This window comes from Schistocerca americana, chromosome 9 (assembly GCF_021461395.2).
Source record: "Schistocerca americana isolate TAMUIC-IGC-003095 chromosome 9, iqSchAmer2.1, whole genome shotgun sequence".
Lineage (NCBI taxonomy): Eukaryota > Metazoa > Arthropoda > Insecta > Orthoptera > Acrididae > Schistocerca > Schistocerca americana.
The window spans coordinates 75,663,709-75,687,868 of NC_060127.1; the positions used below are offsets into that span (position 1 = coordinate 75,663,709).

The 24,160-nt window shown below is 42.0% G+C and overlaps 1 protein-coding gene and 1 non-coding gene across 2 annotated transcripts in view; both read right to left on the reverse strand.

Annotated features, from left to right (window-relative positions):
- Window positions 1–24,160, reverse strand: part of LOC124550666 (serine protease 44-like) — a 69,357-nt gene that overhangs the window by 30,708 nt on the left and 14,489 nt on the right. The window contains exons 2-3 of the mRNA XM_047125390.1: window positions 15,699–15,867; window positions 966–1,135 (exon numbers count right to left, since the gene is read on the reverse strand). Coding sequence (XP_046981346.1) covers window positions 966–1,135; window positions 15,699–15,867 — 339 coding nt within the window. The remainder of the gene's footprint in view (window positions 1–965; window positions 1,136–15,698; window positions 15,868–24,160) is intronic.
- Window positions 1,392–1,464, reverse strand: Trnaa-cgc. The gene has a single exon. It is a non-coding gene; the product is annotated as a tRNA-Ala (tRNA).

A 24,160-nucleotide genomic window follows, 5' to 3' on the forward strand; every position in this document is an offset into this window, starting at 1 on the left:
GCAGCTGGATGTGAACAGCGCGTAGCGTTGCACAGTTGGAGGTGAGCCGCCAGCAGTGGTGGATGTGGGGAGAGAGATGGCGGAGTTTTGTAATTTGTCATGAACTGCTATATATATTATGACTATCAAGGTAAATACATTGTTTGTTCTCTATTAATATCTTTCATTTGCTAACTATCCCTATCAGTAGTTAGTGCCTTCCGTAGTTTGAATCTTTTATTTAGCTGGCAGTAGTGGCGCTCGCTGTATTGCAGTAGTTCGAGTAATGAAGATTTTTTGTGAGGTAAGTGATTTCTGAAAGGTATAGTTTAATGTTACACAGGGCCATTCTTTTGCAGGGATCTTTGATAGTCAGATTGCGTTGCGCTAAAAATATTGTGTGTCAGGTTAAGCACAGTCATTTGTAATTTTTCTAAGGGGACGTTTCGTTGAAAGGGGATGTTTCACAATTACTGCCACAACTATCGAAGTAGATACCGACTACTCTTCGCCCGTTGCAGTCACATGCAGCGGATTAAATAAGATGAAAAGGGTATACGAAGGACACAGGTACACAAATATCAGCGTAAACATTGAGAATAAGAACTACTCACTTCCATGTGAGAGACATACTAACTTCACTGACTATTGCTTCCCAGCCAGCCATCACGTGACTTCTACTCTGTCACTACTCTTCCTTTCTCTTTCTCTCTCTCGCTTTCTCTGCAATGCAAGAACGGTACGTGATTTTTTTAAGATGAAAAGGGCGTAGGAAGGACACAGGTGTACGAATATCAGTGTAAACATTGAGAATAAGAACGACTCACTTCCATGTGAGAGACATACTAACTTCACTGACTATTGCTTCCCAGACAGCCATCACGTGACTTCTACTCTGTCACTGCACTTCCTTTCTCTCCCCCCCCCCCCCTCTCTCTCGCTTTCTCTGCAAGGCAAGAATGGTGCGTGATTTTTGCGCCACTCACTGTTCAGAGGAGCTTCCTCGGGCAGATACACGACAGCCACGCTGTGGCTGTAGTAGGCGAACATGCTGAAGTCCGGGTGCGTCAGGGCCCAGCTGGACTCCACGATCCAGGCGGTGCTCTCCGTCTCAGTCCGATGAATGCCTCCCAGGCGGACGACGAATTTCTGGCGCCTGTGACAGAAAGTTTCCAAATTTCAGCTGCGTAGCAGGCTATCGACAGTACTAATTTCTAGGAATGGCTGATGGTGGTGGTGGTGGTGGTGGTGGTTAGTGTTTAACGTCCCGTCGACAACGAGGTCATTAGAGACGGAGCGCCAGCTCGGGTGAGGGAAGGATTGGGAAGGAAATCGGCCGTGCCCTTTCAAAGGAACCATCCCGGCATTTGCCTGAAACGATTTAGGGAAGTCACGGAAAACCTAAATCAGGATGGCCGGAGACGGGATTGAACCGTCGTCCTCCCGAATGCGAGTCCAGTGTGCTAACCACTGCACCACCTCGCTCGGTAATGGCTGATGAAATGAGTACCAGGAACATTCAAAAGCAGCTGAAAATTCAACTGCTCCTTGTCAAGCAGTTGTTGTTGTAGTCTTCAGTCCAGAGATTGGTTTGATGCAGCTCTCCATGCTACCCTATCCTGTGAAAGCTGCCTCAACAACTCCAAGGACCTACTGCAAACTACAACCTTCCGAATCTGCTTAGTGTATTCGTCTCTTAGTCTTCCTCTACGATTGTTACCCTCCCCCCCCCCCCCCCCCCCACCGCTTCCTTCCAGTACTAAATTGGTGTCCATTGACGCCTCAGAACGTGTCCTACCAACCGATCCCTTATTTTAGTGAGGTTGTACCGTTGTACCACAAATTTTTCGTCTCCCCATTTCTATTCAGTACCTCCTCACTAGTTACATGATCTACTCGCATAATCTTCAGTATTCTTCTGAAGCACCACACTACAAAAGCTTCTATTCTCTTCTTCTCTAAACTGTTAATCGTCCATGCTTCACTTCCGTACAAGGCTACACCGCGTACAAAAACATCCAGAAAAGACTTCCTCACATGAAATCTATACTTGAAGTTAACAAATTTCTCTGCTTCAGGAGCGCCTTTTGTTGTCATTGCCAGTCTACATTTTATATCCTCTCTACTTTGACCATCATCAGTTATTTGGCTCCCCCAAATAGCAAACCTCATCTACTTCTTTAAGTGTCTCATTTCGTAATCTAAATCCCTCAGCATCACCTAATTTAATTCGACTACATTCCATTGTTGTGGTTTTGCTTTTGATGACGTTCATCTTATATCCTCCTTTGAAGATACTGTGCATTCCGTTCAACTGCTTTTCCAAGTTCTTTGCTGTCTCTGACAAAATTACAAGGTCATCCGCAAACGTCAAAGTTTTAATTTCTTTGCGATGCATTTTAATTCCTACCCCTAATTTCTCTTTTGTTTCCTTTACTGCTTGCTCAATGTACAGATTGAATAACGTCGGGGATAGGCCACAATCCTGCCACCAACCACTGCTTCCCATTCATGCCCCTCGACTCTTATAACTGCCATCTGGTTTCTGTACAAACTGTAAATAGCCTTACGTTCCCTGTATTTGATCTCTACCACCTTCTGAATTTGAAAGAGAGTATTCCAGTCAACATTGTCAAAAGCTTTCTCTAAGTCTACAGATGCTAGAAACGTAGTTTTGCCTTTCCTTAATCTATCTTCTTAGGTACATCGTAGGGTCAATATTGCCTCACATGTTCCAACATTTTTACGGAATCAAAACTCGTCTTCCTCGAGGTCGGCTTCTACCAGTTTTTCCATTCGTCTGTAAAGAATTCGTGTTGGTATTTTTTAGCCGTGAATTATTAAACTGATAGTTCGGTAATTTTCACACCTGCCAACAGCTGCTTTCTCTGGGATTGGAATTATTATACAAGTTGTATTAGGAATTTTTTCTTTTGTATATCGATAGATGCTCTCAAAAGCAACGAATTATCAGCAAAATTAATTACATGGTGTTCTGAAATCCGTAACATATCACGTTGTTTTTGTAATCACTCATTTGTCAGTATAATATTTCCTGAATGGTTTTAATACGTTGAAGCTAAAATAAAGAAATGCTGTCAAATTTCCGTTTAGTTTCACTTTTGCCAGCATTCGAAAAAATTTGTAAAAGGTAATACACAACCAGTTTCTTAGCTACCTGACTACTACAGTAACAATAATAATGTCGTGTGACTAGGGCCTCCCATAGGGTAGACGCTTCGCCGGGTGCAAGTCTTTCGATTTGACGCCACTTCGGCGACTTGCGCGTCGATGGGGATGAAATGATGTCTACAAGGACAACACAACACCCAGTCCCTGAGCGGAGAAAATCTCCGACCCAGGCGGGAATCGGACCCGGGCCCTTAGGATTGACATTCTGTCGTGCTGACCACTCAGCTGCCGGGGGCGGAGACTACTACAGTAATAATACACTGTCAATGTCGCAGTTCGGATTTCTAAAGAATTAGGAAACTAAGAAGGCTATTTACCCATATAAAAATAATGAACTTTATCCACTAGTCAATAAGCTATACGTCTGCTGGTATACATTCTGACCTGTCAAAGGCATTTGATGAAGCAAATCACAATATCCTTTTCATTAAATTAGAAAATTGTAACAAGAACGCTTACAAAATGCTTCAAACCGTATCTCTGTGATAGTAAAGAAAAGGCGTCAGTAGAAAATGGTTTGGTATTACACCGTCAAAGATCATACAGCTCAGAACTGTTTGCGGTAGCTGTCCCAAAAGGTTCTTTCTTACAGCCCATATTTTTTTTATGTATGTCGACGACCTCTTATCAATAATGTTACCTTATGCCAAGTTTGTTTGGTTTTCAGAGATAAAAGACATTTCAATAAATAGCAAATGAGGAAGGGTTTGGAGATATGTGTTAATGAAATTTTCATGTTCATTAGTAAATGGTTTGTAGCGAATTCTTTGTCAGTAAACTTTGATAAAACATACTATATGGTGCTCATAATTTGGTAGAAGTCTCTCCCCCCCCCCCCCCCCCCCCCCCCCTGTGTGTTCCTAAAACATGACGAAAAACAACATATTAAAAGTAGTAAATTCTTGGTGTAATGGCTTTATAATAAATTCAACTGGGAGGAACATAACATAAAACTGCTGAAGTACCTTAACAAAAAAACTTTTCATTGTAGACATTGTTAGATATAGTTGATAAAAAAAATGAAAACCTTGGCTGAGCGTCATTCCATTGACCATGTGGGATCATTTTACTGACGTTTTCCTAGTTTAAAACCAGTTGAAACTACCCTCTGATTTAGTAACATCCCATATGATATACTACAACATTAACCGCTTCACATAGAAACTTTTAAGATCTTTAAAATCGGATGTGAATAGTCACAGTCGCTATATTGCATCTGAACACACATTCTCCACACCAGCAATTAGACAACGGCCGATTGATACCAACCCCTGACACTAACTACCACTGATGTACTACATAAAGCGCACAAATGAGACGATGACAGCAGTATTAGTCCAAAACGAGTTGTGAGTGGGTGAAGATTAATTTCACTCATTAGAGGCTAGTTCATAGGATGCATTAATTTAAGACTAAATATGTGATAACACTGACAAATATTCTAACAACAAATGTCAAAAATAGCAAATACTCTGATGTGTGATGATACAGGATACTTCCAAGTTTATGTTAAGACTTTCGCTGCATTGGGATTTGATAATGATTAATATAAGTGATTTACTTAATGTCAACATTTCTATTTGAGGATTATTTAATATAGTGTCAATATTTTATGCTGAAGTTCAAGGATTATTCGTATGTCCAACTAAACATTTTCTAATGTCTATACATAAATTATTGAATTGTTTTGATCAATTGTTCAATAACATCTGTGTCATGCTAAGAATATTTGGTGACTTTTTAATGTTACGAAAAATGTAGAAAAGGGGCAGAAATTAAAATTTTCCTTAATTTCGCGCTAGCACAGCCACAAGGAACCTCAGGTAGTGGTGATGACCTAACTATGCAGCAGAAAGAAGGAATCAAATCAACACTGAAAGGCAATGATGGACATGAGCGCGAGCTGGTATCTCGGCACCAATCACCAGGCCAGGCACAAGCTCATTCAGTAGAACATCGATTGATTATATATATATTGAGAGATAGACAGAGAGTGAGACGCAGAGAGGGAGAGAGAGAGGGAGAGATGGGGGAGACAGAGAGAGAGAGAGAGAGAGAGAGAGAGAGAGAGAGAGGCAGAGAGAGACACATTGAGGAATAGAGAGAGAGAGAGACAGAAAGAGACACATTGAGGGAGAGAGAGAGAGACAGACACATTGAGAGAGAGAGAGAGAGAGCGACAGCTGAGAGAGAGAGTAGGGAGAGAGGTAGAGACAGAGAGATAGGCAAAGAGAAACCACCGACAGAGAGAGAGAGAGGGAAAAAGAGGGAGAGAAAGAGGGAGAGAGAGAGAAAGAGTGTGAGAGAGAGAGAGACATAGAGGAAGACATATTCCTTTGCTCTTGTTACGTGAAGCAACAAGTGTCACCTCAAATACAATAACATCAGGGACTCGACAGTGCAATTAATAGCCTGTAACAAATTGTTAAGCAAACACAGAGGAATGACGACCGCTGACCAACAGCAAAGAAGCAGGCCATACTTACTCATAATGAACAGAGCCTCGCGCCATTGCCTCCTGCCCATCTCCATTGCTCTTGAGTTCAGTTGGACAATAGGATCGACGGCAGTCATACCGATGCACATAATCCAGTGATTATTACGGTGTAATGACATCTGTGTAGCCGGCCGCGGTGGTCTAGCGGATCTAGGCGCTCAGTCCGGAACCGCGCGACTGCTGCGGTCGCAGGTTCAAATCCTGCCTCGGGCATGGATGTGTGTGATGTCTTTAGGTTAGTTAGGTTTAAGTAGTTCTAAGTTCTAGGGGACTGATGACCACAGATTTTAAGTCCCGTAGTGCTCAGAGCCATTTTTTTTTTTTTTTTTGACATCTGTGTATTAGATCCTGCAGCACCTCACGTGAATATGCTGCTTGCCAGTCCAGAGATGACAACATCCAAGTAACCACAATCTGTCACTCGTGGGACATCCCATTGGGTACCTACTACAGTGGTGATGGTAGATTGAGCATCTTGCAACACCAGCATATCTCATACTGCTTGTTGCCTTATCATCCTCACTATTGGGTGATTGGGCCGTCGAGTGCCTCTGCTCCCGCTCATGGCTGCAGGCACTCCTAGGTACCAAGGCCTACATGTCCCGTAAGGCCAGTATCAGCCGATTGCCTGAGTCCCGACAGCATCGTACATCCCAATGGGTAACCGCAGTTCACGGCCATCTTGGGGAGTGGGTGCACAATGTTACACTATGGCTTCACCTGCCACACAACAGCCAGCAACACTTGGACCAAACAGCAGTTGTAGCAACCTTGGCTACGAGTAAAGGTGAACCAACGACACGAATCAGTGGAATTTCTGCGTGTAACGAACACGCGGCGTCAGCCGAGTCTGCCGAGAAGACACAGAACTGTAAATCTGAATGAATAAGTACTGACTTGCTAATCTTCCTTTATTAGCGCCACAAGTCACGCTACAGGTTTCACAACACTATCCTGACAACGTAAAGGTGTCCCCTCCTGGCATCATTACAGCTTGGGCCAGAAGTGGATCCTTGTCGATATTAATATGGCATTAATTTTCTATAGTGATCAACGTACCAACAATAGCCTTCTGATGCCTCGAATGGAGTCCACATGGCTGAGCCATGACCACAACGTGGTTAGTCCCACGATCATTTCCTACTGGCCTTTCAATTTTTCCTGTTTTGTTATGGCCAGGACTAGATGTAGAAATCGGCATACAAGACGGAAATCTGTTTTGTCAAACCCGAATCACCTGTAGGTTGTCACAATTTAGAGGGGACTGTAAGGAAACTTATTTGTTACCTGTGAAGTGTAAGAACTGTAATTTAACTGGACGTAGAATGGCACCAGTAACTTTTACCACTTGTAGGCTTCTTGATAAAAAAAAAATGGTTCAAATGGCTCTGAGCGCCATGGGACTTGACATCTGAAGTCATCAGTCCCTTAGAATTACTTAAACCTGACTAACCTAAAGACATCACACACATCCATGCCCGAGGCAGGATTCGAACCTGCAACAGTAGCAGTAGCGCGGTTCCGGACAGAAGCGCCTAGAACAGCTCGGCCACAGCGGCCGGCTCTTTATGGTAATGCAGCACACGATTCTGCCGAGTGTCGCTGGACAATGATTACACATAAAGATTAGTTAAGATTACTTGTCTAAGTTTTGCGTACGATTGTCTCTCTTGAGTTTTTCTATTGCTTTTGAAAGAGGTAGTGTTTCGTTTCTTTTAGTCTTGTAAATATAAAAGTGGTAATAAATAGCACAAAGATGCCATAAACACGACGACCAGTGATGCAGTAACCAACCTGATGGAGCAGGCATCGAAACTGTCATTGTATAACAGTGAGTTAAGTGAACAACTCGAAACTTTGCGATCTGTGAAACAGTCACAGTCGGATTCAGATGAGCTTGAGGCAGTAGTGAGTGTACCCTCCTGCCCCGAATATCACCGAGCGAGGTGGCGTAGTGGTTAACACAGTGTATTCGCATGTGGGAGGACGACGGTTTAAATCACACAATCCGAGCTTGTGCGGTGTCTTTAATGACCTCGATGTCGGCGGGATGCTAAACGCAATCTTCCTTCCTTCCTTCTCCTATAGATCCTTCAGCAGCTAACCTAATAACACCCTCATGTACAACACATGACGTGACAGTATTCATAAATAGCCACAGACGATCTAAGCAATTGGTCACATGAAACGAGTCTGTGGACGGGCACTCAACGAGTAACGAGTGAAGCAGAGGGTTTACAATACAGACGCCGTGAACCGGATAGCGCTTGATTTTTTTTGGAGAGATGTTGAGTGGATTGGTGCAGAAATCTAACGAAACTGTTGAACCCTCTTCTAATTCGAAAACTGAACGTGCAGGCATATGAGTTGGCACAAAATCCAGAAGTTGGTCGACTCGCGTCCAAAGAAGCGGAAAATAAAGCTCTAGACATCTTTCTACGGGGAACTCCCGGGGAATTTTCGTACAGAATCCTTATGGAAAGTTAAATGAGTTAGCTGCAGCGCTTCACATCGCCATGAACCCTGCAGGAAATCGACATTGCCACCAAAATATGCAGTGATCGACGAATCTTTGCTTCCGAAAAAGAATTTTATCAGTGTGGGAAGAACGATCATTTGAAAGCGCAATAACGACAGCCATAGTGTTATAGTTGTGAACGCTTTGGCAACAAGCCAAAAGAATGCAGAAATAAGTAGGTTAAATGAAACAAACAGAAGAAGGTGTTAAAAGCAACTTGGAATTTTTTCATCTGTAGGGAAACGTTCCCGATAACCCACGATACTGCAAACATGTGTGCAGAGATGGACTGCTGCTTCATAGGCTTAGTACAGAGAAGAGAACGTACATCTCTGGTAGACGCTGGTACACAAGTGTCGGCCGTTAGTCTGGACCTCTTGGGCAGGGGGAGTGTAAACGCTCCAAAGTACAGATCAAATGGGGTAGGAAACAAAGACGTGGAGCCGTTGGGGGCAACACAGCTCAGCTTTAAGGTAGCAGCTAAAGGGTTTTATGAGCACATGGAAGGGTTGCCAACTGTGGGTCGGGGATATTCCACTGTTCTCAGACTTGACTTCCAGGATAGGGAACATGCTACTGCACAGTTGACTTAGCGGGAATACGCTTCCAATGGGTGCAAAAAGTGCAAATATTTCTATGTCGCAAGGTACACTGTTTGCTAAAGTGTCACCAGCTGAACTACGGACACTTGCATTAAAGATGGTTTCGCACAACAAAGTACCAGTTGGTGCAGAGAAGCTGATCTGGGTGACGGAGTATGCTGACGTACCACAGCAAGTATTATGTGTGTGGTGGAACCACCGCAGAGCAGTTAAGCATTAGATGGAAGGCACTTTTGGGATGGACAATGTGAGTCACCCTAAGGGATTAATATTACCAGATTTAGAGATACTTGATTAGGATAATATCAATAGATCAGCAATGTCAAGCAAACTGTCAGTGTATCTGCAGTAAGTGCCTAGGTTTGTCGTCACTTGAAAGACTGTGAACTGGAAGGCATGGAAAAGTTGTTACTAAAACGCTCAGTCTTGTTTATATCAGATGGTAGTTTACCAACAACACCTGTAACACAACAATGCATTCCAACAGATGATAATACACCAACCTACAAGAAACGATATGGGATAGCAATGTGCCTACAACTGTTGGCAGATGAATTTATAGATCAACAAGTAACTGTTGGCATTATGGAACATGGTGCTAGTCCCTGGTCAGCCAATATTGCCACTAAGTCAAAAACGTAATCTGATGCAACCGAGAAGTACAGATTCAGCTGTGACTACAGTTTCCCAAATGCATGCACTATAACAGTTGTGTATCCAGTCCCGAGCATCACTGAAACATTAGATAACTTGGGGCAATGCAAACATTTTCAACAACGGATCTAAAACAACATTCACTTCACCCTCGTTATCAATACAGCAGGACTTCATTTGGATTAAAAAGTGCTCCTGCTACATTCCAGCGCTTGTTACATGGAGTGCTTCATGGCTTAAAACCAAAGATATATATTGTGTATCTTGATGATATAATACTTTATTAAAAATGTAGAAGAGAATGTTAATGGTTGGATGAAGCAGACTGAAGACTGAAGACTGCTTGTTTTATACTTATTAAGGGAATGTCACTTTCCTCAAACTAAAGTTAAATACCTTGGACATATTTTCAGTCAAGATGGAGTGAGGACAGGTACTCATCACGCATCAACTGTGCATGATTTTGCAGCACACCAGACAACAAAACAATTGCAATCATTTGTTAGCTTCCATTGTAATTTTGTAAATGGATTTGCTGAAACTTCACAACTATTAACTCCGTTACTTCACTGTGCAGTTAAGTTTCGATGGATAGCAGACTGGCAGGAAACTTTTCAGAAATCGAAGGATAATCTTATATCAGATCCTGCATTAGTATTGCCTGATTTCGAGAAGGAATTCATACTTTCCTGTAATGCTAGTAACAGTGTGTGAGGGCTGTATTCTGAATCAGAATTGCACTGAAAAGGAACACACAGTGGCACATAAATTTAGGCAGGTGAACAAGACTGAACAGAATGGCTCAACTATCAAAGAAGAGTGTTGGCAGTAATATAAGGGATTTCTTATTTCTGTTGACATCTGCATGGTCAGAAATTTGCAGTGATAACAGATCGATCATACATCAGTGAAGTGGTTGTTAGGCCTAAGATAAGAGACCCTTCAGGCCAGTTCGAATAAGATGGGTACTCCCGCTGAATGAGACTGATTGTGATGTGGTTCACAGGCTCGGAGCAAAGCATACAAATGTAGACACACTAAGTAGAAAAGTACTGGATTACAGGCATTAGATAAGAGTCAAACAGGATGTAAAAAGTCATAGGCCGCTGGCAGTAAACGTCAAATGTTAAACTGCAGCCGCAGTTTGTAATGCCTGAGGGTCTCCTCTGCTGGTCTACAAAGTGCAGTCCACACATCTTGATTCCTGCAGCTCTCAGAACTGAAGTATTCTGATGTAAGCGGTGTCCTGCTCTGACTGGATACCAGTGAGCACACGGCTACACCGCACACATTTTTATTGAGTAATGTGTCATATATGCGTAAAGGCAATGGGGTCATATATCGTACTTAAAAGCAATACCAGTATGCTAATAAAGAATGACGCTTGCTTACATATATCTCTCGACTCTTAACATTTCACAAATAGTTAATGGTAAACACTAGCTATCTTTATCACTGTATCGAAACGCGGAAGTCACAATATCACTTCACACATAGTGAGTTCGGACACTTTCAGCATGACCGGCTCCTTCGAAAGTTAGTCCACCACTTTCTTCTTCTTCTTCTTCCTCTCTCTCTCTCTCTCTCTCTCTCTCTCTCTCTCCCTCTACAAGCACCTCTATCCCATGCGTTAGGTGGCAAACCGTCTCACTTCTTATTGGCTGTACAGAATTACGCCCAATCAGAGCTGTCTTTCAGGGCGCGGCTCGTGCCAAAATCTAGCAAGAACCAACCACTGCTCTCAGCTCATTGACGTCATTAAAATAAGCAACTCAAAACTCTCTTGTTAAAGAAATAAAATGAAATAAACTTTAAGCTGTACTTTACGTCTGGAATTTAACTATATAGTCGCGAACGTTCTGGCTGTCTCTTACATATTCAAACAGGCTTGGACATCCGTCATCCACTAGTAGGGGAACCACTGGTGGATTCGTTCCCACGATACAAAGCTGGAACACTTGCAAGTTCCTATTGGCGAATGTCCCACATACACTCACACAACTACTCTCTTTCACACTCACCTTAACACAAAACATAAATATCCACTTGACATTCTTAAAGTTATTACTACAGCAAAATTACGAAAGGTTTTCTAACATGAGAACTTTCCAAATTTGAACCTAAACACTGAAGATGTTATCATATCTTTTCGAATAGTCACAGTTGGTGAACTATTAACATATATATATATATATATATATTGATTTAGTTTTTTAAGTGTTGGATAATTACCTTTTTTACTGACTTTTTTTTGTAACTTCCAAATTATAACAGTTATTGACTTCAGATTTTGACAGATTGTTCCTTTACACAATAAAAGGTTATGTACCTAATATGAAGTTCCTCAGGCTATTTCTAGATCAGTTATTAATTTTTATAATTCCAGAGAATGTAACTACTCTGTAAGCGTCTCTCCGCTACTTTTACACGCTGCAGTTACGCCATATGTTCATGACGCACGTCTGCAGGACACAGTTCGCCCACTGCAGATCGTATAAGATTCTCACACACTTATAGTGGAGCCCAAATACATTCATACAAGAAAGCTTTAATAGACAAATTGGCGATCGCGCCCTAGCTGCGACACCTCAGGTCCCAGGATAGCAAACACTCAGCTAATTTCGTGTTGATTGCAGATGAGCACTCTGATTTTATTTTATTTTTTTAAATTAATGATGTGGTGGTATATGCTTGTGATATGGTCATACAGACGATTCAGTGTTAAAGTTAATATTAGAAATCCTGAAAGAAATAGGAATAGACTCTGAGATTATTATGTAGACACTAGGATTACTGTTAATTAATTAACATTTCGCATCTGTATCTTAGCGACGTGAAGTACGATAACTAATTCATAGTGTATTAATAGGCACAACTATCAGCGGCACAGACAGCTCTATGTGTCTCTCCGCTATGCAGTTGTGTTTCACTAAACACGCACGGAATGATAACAGGAGTGGACAGACCTTAACTGTGGATCAAATGCGAGTCCGGTGTCGATCAATAACGAAGCATAATTATGCATCACATATTCTTCTTACAGTGATGCACAAAAGATCGAGAACAAGTGAAAAAAATCAGAACTTGAGTGAACCTTCTTACGCTCATACTACTAGTTAATGAGACCCATTGAGGAGACTGATATCGTAACTGCGTTTGCAACTTACATAAAAAGAATACCAGTTTTTAACTAAAATTTGGCGAGTAGGTTTGTGGCAAGAACTGTGACAGCAATATGTTGAATCAACTAAAGGAACCAGCTCGTAAATTATGTGGTGCCAAAATAATAATTACTGAAATCAAATGTGATATAAGGGCATTAATTATTTGTTCCGTAGCAAATGGTGCAATAGACACGTGATAGTTGAATTCATGTCAGTTTGAGAGCATGACCACTTACGACTCACGAGTGTTTTCAGTGTATCTGTGGTGCAATATACCAACGTCAGCCGGCCGGGGTGGCCGAGCGGTTCTAGGCGCTACAGTCTGGAACCGCGCGACCGCTATGGTCGCAGGTTCGAATCCTGCGTCGGGCATGGATATGTGTGATGTCCTTAGCTTAGTTAGGTTTACGTAGTTCTAAGTTCTAGGGGACGGATGACCTCAGAAGTTAAGTCCCATAGTGCTCAGAGCCATTTGAACCATATCAACGTCAAAGAATCTTAGAACATATTTGGAGCTCAAACATAATGAGGTATCTTTAACAGAATGTTCTCCTCAATGCCGGCCAGCATGGATTTCGAAAACGTCGATCATGTGAAACCCAACTCGCACTTTTCTCACATGGCATACTGAAAACTTTGGATCAAGGCAGCCACGTAGATGCAGTGTTTCTTGATTTTCGAAAAGCATTTGATTCAGCACCGCACCTACGCTTATTGCCAAAAGTAGGATCATATGGGGTATCAAGTGAAATTTGTCACTGGATTGAGGACCTTTTGGTAGGGAGGACGCAGTACGTTATCTTGGGTGGAGAGTCACCGTCATATGTAGAAATAACTTCGGGCGTGCTCCAGGCAAGTGTGTTGGGACCCTTGCTGTTCATGTTGTACATTAATGACCTTGCAGACAATATTAAAAGTAAAATCAGGGTTTTTGCAGATGATGCAGTTATCTGTAACCAAGTACTTTCTGACAGAAGCTGCACATTCAATATATTGATAAGATTTCAAAGTGGTGCAAAGATTGGTAATTTGCTTTAAATGTTCGTAAATGTAAAATTGCACACTTCACAAAACGAAAAAACGTAGTATCCTATGAATATAATATCAATGAGTCACTGTTGGAATCGACCAACTCATCCAAATACCTGGTGTAACACTTTATAGGGATATGAAATTGAATTCGTAGATGAAGCAGGTGGTAGACTTCGGTTTATTGGCAGAATACTGGAAAAATACTATCAGTCTAGAAAAGAGATTGCTTACAAATCACTCATTAGAGATATCCTAGGGTATTGCTGAAGTGTGTGGGACCCGTACGAGATAGGTCAAACAGGGGATCTTGAGCGTATACAGTAAAGGACAACACTAATGGTCACAGGTTTGTTTAATCCGTGGGAGAGTGTCAGAGAGCTACTGAAGGAACTGAACTGACAGACCCTTGAAGATAGACGTAAACTATCCCAAGAACCGCTGCTTCCCGAGCGGGAGGGTGTGCCGGTCCCTGGTACGAATCCGGCCGGCGGATTAGTGTCGAAGTCCGGTATGCCGGCCAGTCTGTGGATGGTTTTTAGGCAGTTTTCCATCTACCTCGGCGAATGTGGGCTGGTTCCCCTTATTCCGCCTCAGTTACATTGTGTTGGCGAATGCTGCGCAAACACCATTTCCACGCACGCGTACACCATCATTACTCCACCACGCAAACATCTGGGGTAACACTCGTCTGGTATGAGACGATCTCGGGGGTCCACTGGGGGCTGAACCGCAGATTAACCCTGGGTTCGGTGTGGGGCGGCAATAGGGTGGGTGGACTGCTGTGGCCTATTGTGTGGTTGTGAACCACTGAGGGCTATGGGAGACGAAGCCTCTCCGTCATTTCTCGGTGCCCGGTCCAGTACATACGTACACACATCTCGAAAAAGTCTACTGGCTAAGTTTCAAGAACCAGCTTTAAACGATGACTCTAGGAATGTACTACAACTCCCTATGTATCACTCAAATAGGGATCGTGAGGATAAGATTAGAATAATTACTGCACACCACAGAGGCATTCAAACAATCATTCTTCCCGCGTTCCATACGTGAATGGAACAGGAAGAAACCCTAATAACTGTTACAATGGGACTTGCCCTCTGCCATGCATCTCTCGGTTGTTTGCAGAGTATAGGCGTAGATGTGGATTACTTTTACTTTTTCGTGTCCGGAAACTACAATTTGTTCGCCCAGTATTGGGCAATGTCCAATGCTTCTTCTTTAGCCAGCCATAGATCATCGAGGGTGCATCTGTGAGGGCAGGCAGGGCATTGTAGGAGATGTTCCATGTCCTGTCGAGTGCCACAGTCGCATTTGTCGTCATTTTCGTCCAACAAACCCCATTTGATCAGATTAGATTTCACAGGAGCCACCCCAGTTCTGATGCGGTTAAGCATTCTCCAGGTTTTCCAATCACCAGAAACGCTGCTTGGTGGGTCCGTAGATGTAGATGAATTGTTGGGCGTCTCGTTGTTGTACGTACGTGTAGCTTCGTGAACAGCAGATGGTTTTTATGTGTCTGTAAATGGTTTCATTATTTAATTATTAATTTTATGTCTCCACAGTTACAATGTCGGGCCATCCTTTGCGCCCAAAGGTAAATTTCGCACCATAAACTGCTCAGTCAGCGTTCTCACCCTGTCCCCGATGAACAGTCTTACAGTTTACTCTGCACTTCCGTTTCTCGCGACGAATATTGGGAATACTGAAAGACCAAATTTATTGCAATCACAGCTGAAGATATTGGATACAATTTGTTAAAGTGTAACATGCGACATAATACAAAAAAAAGTTCAAATGGGTCTGAGCACTATGCGACTGAGGTCATCAGTCGCCTAGAACTTAGAACTAATTAAACCTAACTAACCTAAGGACATCACACCCATCCATGCCCGAGGCAGGATTCGAACGTGCGACCGTAGCGGTCGCTCGGCTCCAGACTGTAGCGCCTAGAACCGCGCGGCCACTCCGGCCGGCGACATAATGCAGCATCAGAAGTTAGTCGTTCCCCCACATGGCTGTGTCACTTTGTTAGCACCTCGCCAGCTGCCGCTCCAACTCACCCGATGGTGCACCCCGAGGAGGTGAGGACCGCCTTCCTGGTGATGAGCGAGCCGCCCCACATCTCGACATCGTCGGAGACGATGAGGGCCTGGTACGGGTACTGGCCCACCCCAGCCGGATGTCCGCCCGTGATTCGAACACTCCCCTCTCTGGGTGGGCTCCACGCGTCTGAAACAAAACGCATCTCTGCTGAATTCTGCGCTGTTTCGACCAGTCTGAGTACTGTCAGTTTACTGCTGATCAATACCTTCAGACAGAAGTCTCTACGTCCACCATCGCCAACATTCATATGTACACTACTGGCCATTAAAATTGGTACACCACGAAGATGACGTGCTACAGACGCGAAATTTAACCGACAGGAAGACGATGCTGTGATATGCAAATGATTAGCTTTTCAGAGCATTCTCACAAGGTTGGCGCCCGTGGCGACACCTACAACGTGCTGACATGAGGAAAGTTTCCAACCGATTTCTCATATAAAGGCCGGCTGGAGTGGCCGAGCGGTTCTAGGCGCTACAGTCTGGAGCCGCACGAATACTTGTCAACAAATAATGATGATGCAGCGGGATAGCTGAGGATGCATTTCGAAACTCATGGAGACTATTGCCTGTGATGCAGCTGTTCCTATTTTTTGAAATAGCTGGTCAATCTACAGTGCAGGAGACGATTTAGTGTTATTTCATGATCCCAGACTAAACGAACCAGAGATGCTCGCCTTGGTGTATGGAGCTCGACTGAGTTAGTTCCCAGAGAATGCTTGAAATGGGTTTTGTTCCACTGGGAACCAATAGGAGCGCAGCATTCACGCCTCCCCCATCTGAAAATTAGGGGAAACCATCAGATACACAATAATGTTACATCTGGTCACATGATTGTGACGTTGGGGAAATATAAGATGAATGCAGTCGCAGAACAGCAATTGAGATTGTCTTCCACCTTCACCTAGCAAAAGAACTGCAGTGGTTTAATTTCATGTCTTTGATCAACTCCATGTCTTTGTCTGTATATGCTTATTGTTTGTTCTTCTTTGTTCAGCGACCTCTGGCATGTCCAGACTGGCAGCAACCTGGCATTGGTCAGGACCTACAGTGACCACGAACATATCCTGGACAGCAGCAGCCACTACTGGCTAGTCAGGACTCCAGTGATCTCTGGCCCGTCAGGTCCAGCAGTGGCAACACCGTGGGATTCTGCAGTACACCTGCATGCTAAAGCAGGACAGTTGGCTGCTATTATCAATCCCAGTTGCGAATTTGCATAATGAAGACACCTAGTCAGTCCCTGACTCTCAGACGAATTCTGCTGGGAGACCTATACCAAAGGGTAAAGGTCAGTACTGGTCTCCAACATACACACCATCCCAGAATATTCAGGTGTTATTGTAAGGACAGAGTGCTGATGTGGTGGATGATAAGATGCCAGTACCTCCCAGCACTCTACTGCTTTCCACTTCGACTTATAATTTAGCAGCCAGTTGTTCAAAGTCCTTAAATATTGGTATAAAATCATCAGGGGGCAGTGAGTGGTGTGTTGTGTTTGAGACTGAAAATGCATCAAAAGTGTTAAAGTGTAATTTATGAAGTTGGAATGGGATGAACTATGTTGTGCAGAACACTACATCAATCAACAGATGACCTCTGAGTATTGCCCATCTCGCACACCCCTAGACATTTACTGTGCTAGCCTGCCACTATCTACAACATCATTGTATAAGGGTGCAGCACTCATGGTGAGGTCTGAAGATTGATCCATTTATCTGCAACACTCCTCCATTACAAAATTCTTCAGCCTTTGGATGGTGCTATCCCTTGTGTTGAAAATATTGAACAGATGACTGCCTTTTGTACAAACTCTGTCTAAAAACATTGTGAACTATCTTTGTATGTCAAGTGTGCATGCAGACGATCTATAACACTGCATCAATACGATGACAAAAGAAGAAGCTAATGGAATAGCCATCAGTTTAATTTGCTAAATTCTGTGCAGCTGTGAAGATAAAGGAAGAGCCAACTGGTTTTTTTTTTATGTAGTACACCCAGTGTATGATTGTTGAATAGAAATATGTACATTACTGCAAACCGTGTCTTATTTTGTTCGTAACTCTCATAATAATGTTGCTGTTAACAGTATTTTCACAGCCAAGCTGGGTAGCCATGCTGTCTAGGGCGCCTTGCCACAGTCCCTTGGGAAGGGGTATGTGTGTTGTCCTTTAGTTAGTTTCAGTTTCAGTTAGATTAAGTAGAGTGTAAGCCTAGGGACCGATGACCTCGGCAGTTTGGTCCCATAGAACTTACCACACATTTCCATTTACAGTATTTTCACAGCAATGTCTAGAACACCACAGCAGCACCAAGCTGTCTGAATCACCTCATCACCGCAGTCAGCGTCTTCAGTCATTGTTAAATTAAATAACACATCTAATTTCATGTATATATACCCTCTGAGCACTGCAACTCAGCTGGTAACATATATTTTCTGTAAAAGCTCATTGAATGGAAAAACCTTACGTAACTGATATCACAGCTGGGTGGTGAAGCACCCTCGACGCAAAGACTTTGTAAGATACTGGTCCTGTGACAGTGTGGAAGAAGACCAGGTGAAGAAGAAGAAGAATGGGATACTCCTACTCAATAATATACAGGTGATGATAGCAGGTCCCTCCAGCTATGGCAAGACAAATGTTCTCATGTCACTGCTAACAACCCAGATAGAGTACATTTTGAGCATGCATGTGTATTTTCAAAAACTCTGTCTCAGCCCAAGTACCAGCTGCAAAAAGATACTGCAAGGTGTCAGTGGTGTATCATACATGAAATTAAGTCAAAGCAGTGAAATCCCTCAGCCAGAAAAAGTAAAACCAAACACTACATCCATATTTGATGATGTCACTGTAGAAAACCAGGATCAAATTCTACGATATTCATCATATAGGTGGTGATGTATTTTATTTGAGTCAAACGTACTCCAGAATCCAAAAATAGTTGGTAAGGGATACTGCAAAGCTTATTATAGCCTTCAAACAATTTGAATACAAAGTATGTTTACCATGCTTAAGTAGGAACTGACATGTCTTTCGATTAATTTGTAAAGGTAAGTGCAAATTGCTGGAATCACACACAGTATGGGTTTGTTGTTATTGATAAAACAAGAAAACTGAATGATGATAGGTATAGATGCAACTACCAGTTTTTTCATATATATAGTTATGAAACAGGTGGGTATGTTAGTTTACAGGATCGTAGTTATCCTGGACATTCCACCAGAGAGGATGGGTATACATAGGTGAAGAATTCGTTTATACACAGATGGAAAATTTCAGTCTCACGCACATAAAGGTAAGGCTCTAGAGATGTATTTCTAGAACTTTCTGAGGCTGGTCAACGAATTAGGTGCTAGGGTTACTCCACTTGAAAAGACGCAAATGATTTAACTTAAAAGGTTGATAGAACTGGACAGGATGTATATAAGGTGCACCCTGTGAAGGAGTCTGCTTAGTATATAACAAGATGTCAACTAAGCATAAGATCATCGTGTCAGGAAGGCTGATCGAGAGAAGTTACAACTGATAAGGTTAGGACATTTGGATCAAGAGCAGACACTCTGAGAAACCTTTAACCACTTACTGAATCTCTCAATGAACTTTCAGCGATATTACACAATGAAAATAGCATCTCTAATTTCATTAACCATCACAGCGATGCTAGGAGAGACAGAACATTTCGTGTTAGTGGTGAAAAACCATAAGTGTTGAGCATGCAGCCTATAAGTTTAAAAGTATAAACAATATTGGTAGGTTAAGTAATTTCAAAGAACAATTGGTTTAATGAACCTCTTTTTCCTAAATGATACAAAAACTGTAAATTAGTCACCCAAAAACGGTGAAATACTGCAGCTGACTGGTGTACATAGGAAAGCAGTGTGAAATACAGAACCATTATAAAACCTGTATCAGATGCTTTATACAGCATTGATGATGGTATTGACATCCAGCATAAAAAAGTCAGCAATCGACCCCCTAAATATATGGCCAGTAGTCATATTACTATTGTTATTTTAATAGTAGTAGTACTAGTGGTAGTGGCTGCTGTCATACACAACCATTGGCAGCCTGAAGTATTGCAGTTGCTGCCAGCTCACAAGTAAGAAGTCCCACAATAAAATGGTTTGTAAATAGTAAGAATAGTTCACACATTTTGATGTCGTACATTTTAAACGGGGCTGAAACAAATTTGCTTGGGAGAGGAATGATGCGCAGGAAAGACGTTTTGTAACAAGTGTCTGTCCTCATTCCTGTGGAGAGTTCTTACTTGTGATGCATTGAGAATTACATAATCAATCTATAAAAAGGAAGGTAGTTAGAAATAAGCAGTGCCAATTGTCTCGTTAAAGCATTAGTTTGTGGTTTAATAAAACATTTAGAAAAACTAAATACCATTTATCTTCCGTCATTTTAAAAACAAAAGTGTCAAATAAAGTTCTTTTCATTGTAAAGTTTAGTAGGGTACTAATGTTCATGATGGTGGAGGGGAGGTAAGGGGAAAGGGGGAGATACAAGGTAAAATCTTATTTCACTCGAGGGATAACGTTCTCAGAAAGATGAGGAACCACTGTTACAGCAGGTGGTGGTATTCTCAACAAACTGCCAATTCAATTGCACATTCTGAGGTGTAATTACTGCAGACCTAGTGCAGAGTTTCAAATACTTGTGGCTTGTGTTGAGAAGGCGATTAGCCTACTCGATGAGGCATGTTTGGTACACGACATTGCGTATGCAGATATGAAGGTCTCTCAGGAAGTCACTCTGCAGATTGAATTGTAACTGGTAAGGCCAAGGTAATATGCGCGAGAAAGGGTACTGATATAGTGCAGCGCATTGTAGCATTTGTAGTTGATAAAACCGTGGATGTTATAATTATGTCGGGCTTGGGTGTGAATTTCAAACAAGTTATGAGCGCCACACTTATTGCGCTGAAGAAGACAACGATAAGAAGAAGAAGACAGTGCAGGTTTGTTTCAAAATTGTATCCTGACAGCGATGTATTAAGCTAAAATCACCATGAAGGTAGAGGACCTGTTAAAGCACCCAGGGTTCTACTGATACCCAAGATATCATGCGGAATTATCCCCTTTCTCGTTACTGCCCTAGCAGGTCTCTTGGCGATGAGTTCACTAGCTGGTGGTGCTACAGCTACTGAGTGAACAGTCAAGAACACACAAAACTCCCAGAAGCAGCTAGAGGAGGCAAGGTAACGTAACTGCATGATGGAAGCAGCTGCCATAGGAAAAGGACTGTAACTGAAACCATACAAGAAAGGAGTAGCTCTCTGCATAAATAAAAAAAAGGGAATTTAGCTATCGAACTAGATACAGATCTGCTCAAGTTTGTTATGAAAAAATTCAGCATTCCAAATTTCCGTGGTGTCTTTATGTGGGACACATTACTATGTGGAAATCCAGAGAAAGTGGAATTTTGAATTTAGATGTCGCTGTAGGGCCAGGAACCCGCTGGGCGGCGTATGGTAAGCAAATTAGAAATGAAATCTACTATTTCATCTCATTTCGAGACCTGCAGCCACAAGAAGAGTTACAAAGATTCTCCACCGACAGAAGACGTGTGTTTCACAATTTTCATCGCTACCAAGACCTTCATACTCACTTGTGTGGGCATCTGTGTATCATGTTCTCCTTAATATTTACGAAGAAGCGTATTGGAAATGCATTATGCATCAAATTGTCAGTCGAGATTCCCATGCAGTGTTGTATACTCTGACTTTAAAAGAACAATCGTTAGTATTACACGTGAATTACTTCCCACCGATTGATTTCAGGAATGGAGAGTAAGAGTATTGCGCTGATAGGGCTGGAGCATTCCGAATATCACAGAGGCTAACAATAAACTTGATCTGGCAAATAATGGTGGAAAAGAAATTGTGGAAACAGAACCTGGTGCATACAATACTGACGATTTAAACGATGTTTTAAAACATTCTAGAAAAGGGGTTGTGCTACACATAAATATCAATACATTTAAGTCTGAAATAAAGGCAACGAATGCAACAACTGATTTTAACCAGAAGGGTTCAATAGGACGACTACTGGGTTTCACAAAAAGACAGGTTTTGAAGGACCCTACTAAATTTTACAGATCTGACCAGTCATTGGATGTATTTCCTGTCAGTACAATTCATGTCGAGTGCAACATTGCAAAAATGTGGCTTTTCAATATCTAGTATCGTCTATCACGGTAAGTAGGATTTTCTCTGAATACAGTCGGAAGGAAAGGTCAAGTATTGTGATATTTTCTTTCGGTTTTAACAGTGTGCAGCACATGAGGACATGGGCGAGAATTTCGAGATAAGTATGATTTTTCTAAACATGTGATCAGAGGAAGAGGGCAATTTTTGTAATGTTTAATTTCGTTTTTAATACTTCCTGTTGCATTAGAGCATGGCAAGAGTTTTAAGAGATTTTTCTACACGTGTTTTTATACCTGTGGAGACAAGTTCCTATATCTGTAGCACACAATGTGCTATTAGAACAGGTGTTTTACTCATCGACGTTTGTGTAGTTCGAAGATTTCCATTACAAGCAGTGAGTTACAAAGCATTATTCGATGTGTAGCCACAATTATGGTTTTCCTTCAGTTACCGGTATTTGAACATTTTTCTATGTGTGAATGATGACAATTATTTCATGAGAGCATTTTTATATCATCCTGCCAATTTTAAGTATCTTTGTTTATTTGAATTTTAAGTAGTAAAGCTGTAAGGTAATTGTCAGTTTGGTTTCTCCTCTAAAATGTAGGAAATTTTTCCAGCAAGATAATACACATATTAATAAATGAATACAATTCCAAAGAAAGTACCTTACATACTCCCCCAGCAACTGAGCAGAAACTGAAACATTTTCCAACCAGTTTTCAAGTGGGGGAAGGGAGGGGAATTAGGGCACAAGAGGAGGAAGTGTGGGATGAGACAGGAAAGTGAGGGAGGGGAGGGGAAGTGGGGGGAGGGCAGGAGTGGGTCTGATGATATCCACAATGTGACAATAACACATCTACCCCACCGCAAAGGGGAGGTGGGGGACCACCCAGAAAGAGCCTCCGTCTTGATTAAATTTGGCAACAATGCAGACTGCACCAGAATGACATTTTACCCACTACTCAGGGCACACACTTTATAATTTCAACTTCAGTACTTCTGTGATTGGAATTGAAGTCCCCTTAAAATTCTGCGATTCTCAGTACAGACTCAGACCATCTGTTTCTGCGAACTATATTCCATTCAGTCTACAGCCTGCTTCCATACTGTACTGCAGTCAATCTGTGTTTCTTGAAACTGTGAAATGCCATGATTGCTACAAACAACAAGTGTTTTTGAATTAATGAAAAATGAAGGTGTGGAAAGTGAACTTTAGAAAAATGGTGTTACAGGTCTGTTCGCTAATTTACCATCTGCATTACTGATGATTTTAAAAACTAAAGATCATTTCAACGGAACTGTTTCAGCCATATGAAGAAAATGAGATGAATTCCCCCACTTGAGGAGTGCTTGTTCAAGTGAACAAAGTACTGTAGAAAACGAAATGTTCCTGTGGCCAGTTTCATGTTCAAGGAAAAAGCAAAGTGTTTTACTCAGTGTCTCAGGATTGAAGGATTTTCAGCAAGTGAGGGGTGTTTCTTAATCTTTAAAAAACGTCCCACCATCACGTGGTAGCGTGGACAGTTCACCCTGTGAAAGTATTGAGTGGACTGGTGAAGTAAACCAACTTTTAAATGACTACGAGCCACACAACACATTAAACGCGGACGAAACTGGGATTTTTTTTAATAAATGTCTTCCTGTTTGAACCCTAGCGTTCAAAGACGAGAAGCATCATGGTGGAAAGCTGAACAAGAACAGAATAACTGTCCTAACTTGTTACATGGACAGATCTTACAGAGCTGGAACCAGTTATGGTTGGGATAGTTTTAAAAATGTGCCTCTAGAGAGAAAAATCTTCGAAGAAGTGCTCGGCACCCAGCAGGAAGGCAACTGGCAATAGAGGTGTATCAGGTGGTTGCCTACCCCACAGACACCTAGCGCTACTTTGAAGGTTTTCTCTACGAAGGTATTTTTTTTTTTTTTTTAAATTCTCAGTAAATGCTGAGGCGGGTATCATCGAGGTTATTTACGAACTGGAGAGCTTTGGAGAGATCCTTTGCCGTTTTATTCATTTGTCAATGTCACACCCTGTACCGTCCCAAAACATTTTAATGTTAGATTATAAGTGAATACTAACCGCTCAGGCGAGATACAATTTTCTCTCATGCGTATTATTATTATTATTATATAAAATTCTGTAAATCATTTTCGAGTGCAGAGAATAAAGAGATGCACTCGAAACAAGAACGTTTTTCACAGCCGCCAGACGTTGCAGCAGAGATTTCTATTTTCAGTTCAATAGCCGAGGTCCAGAG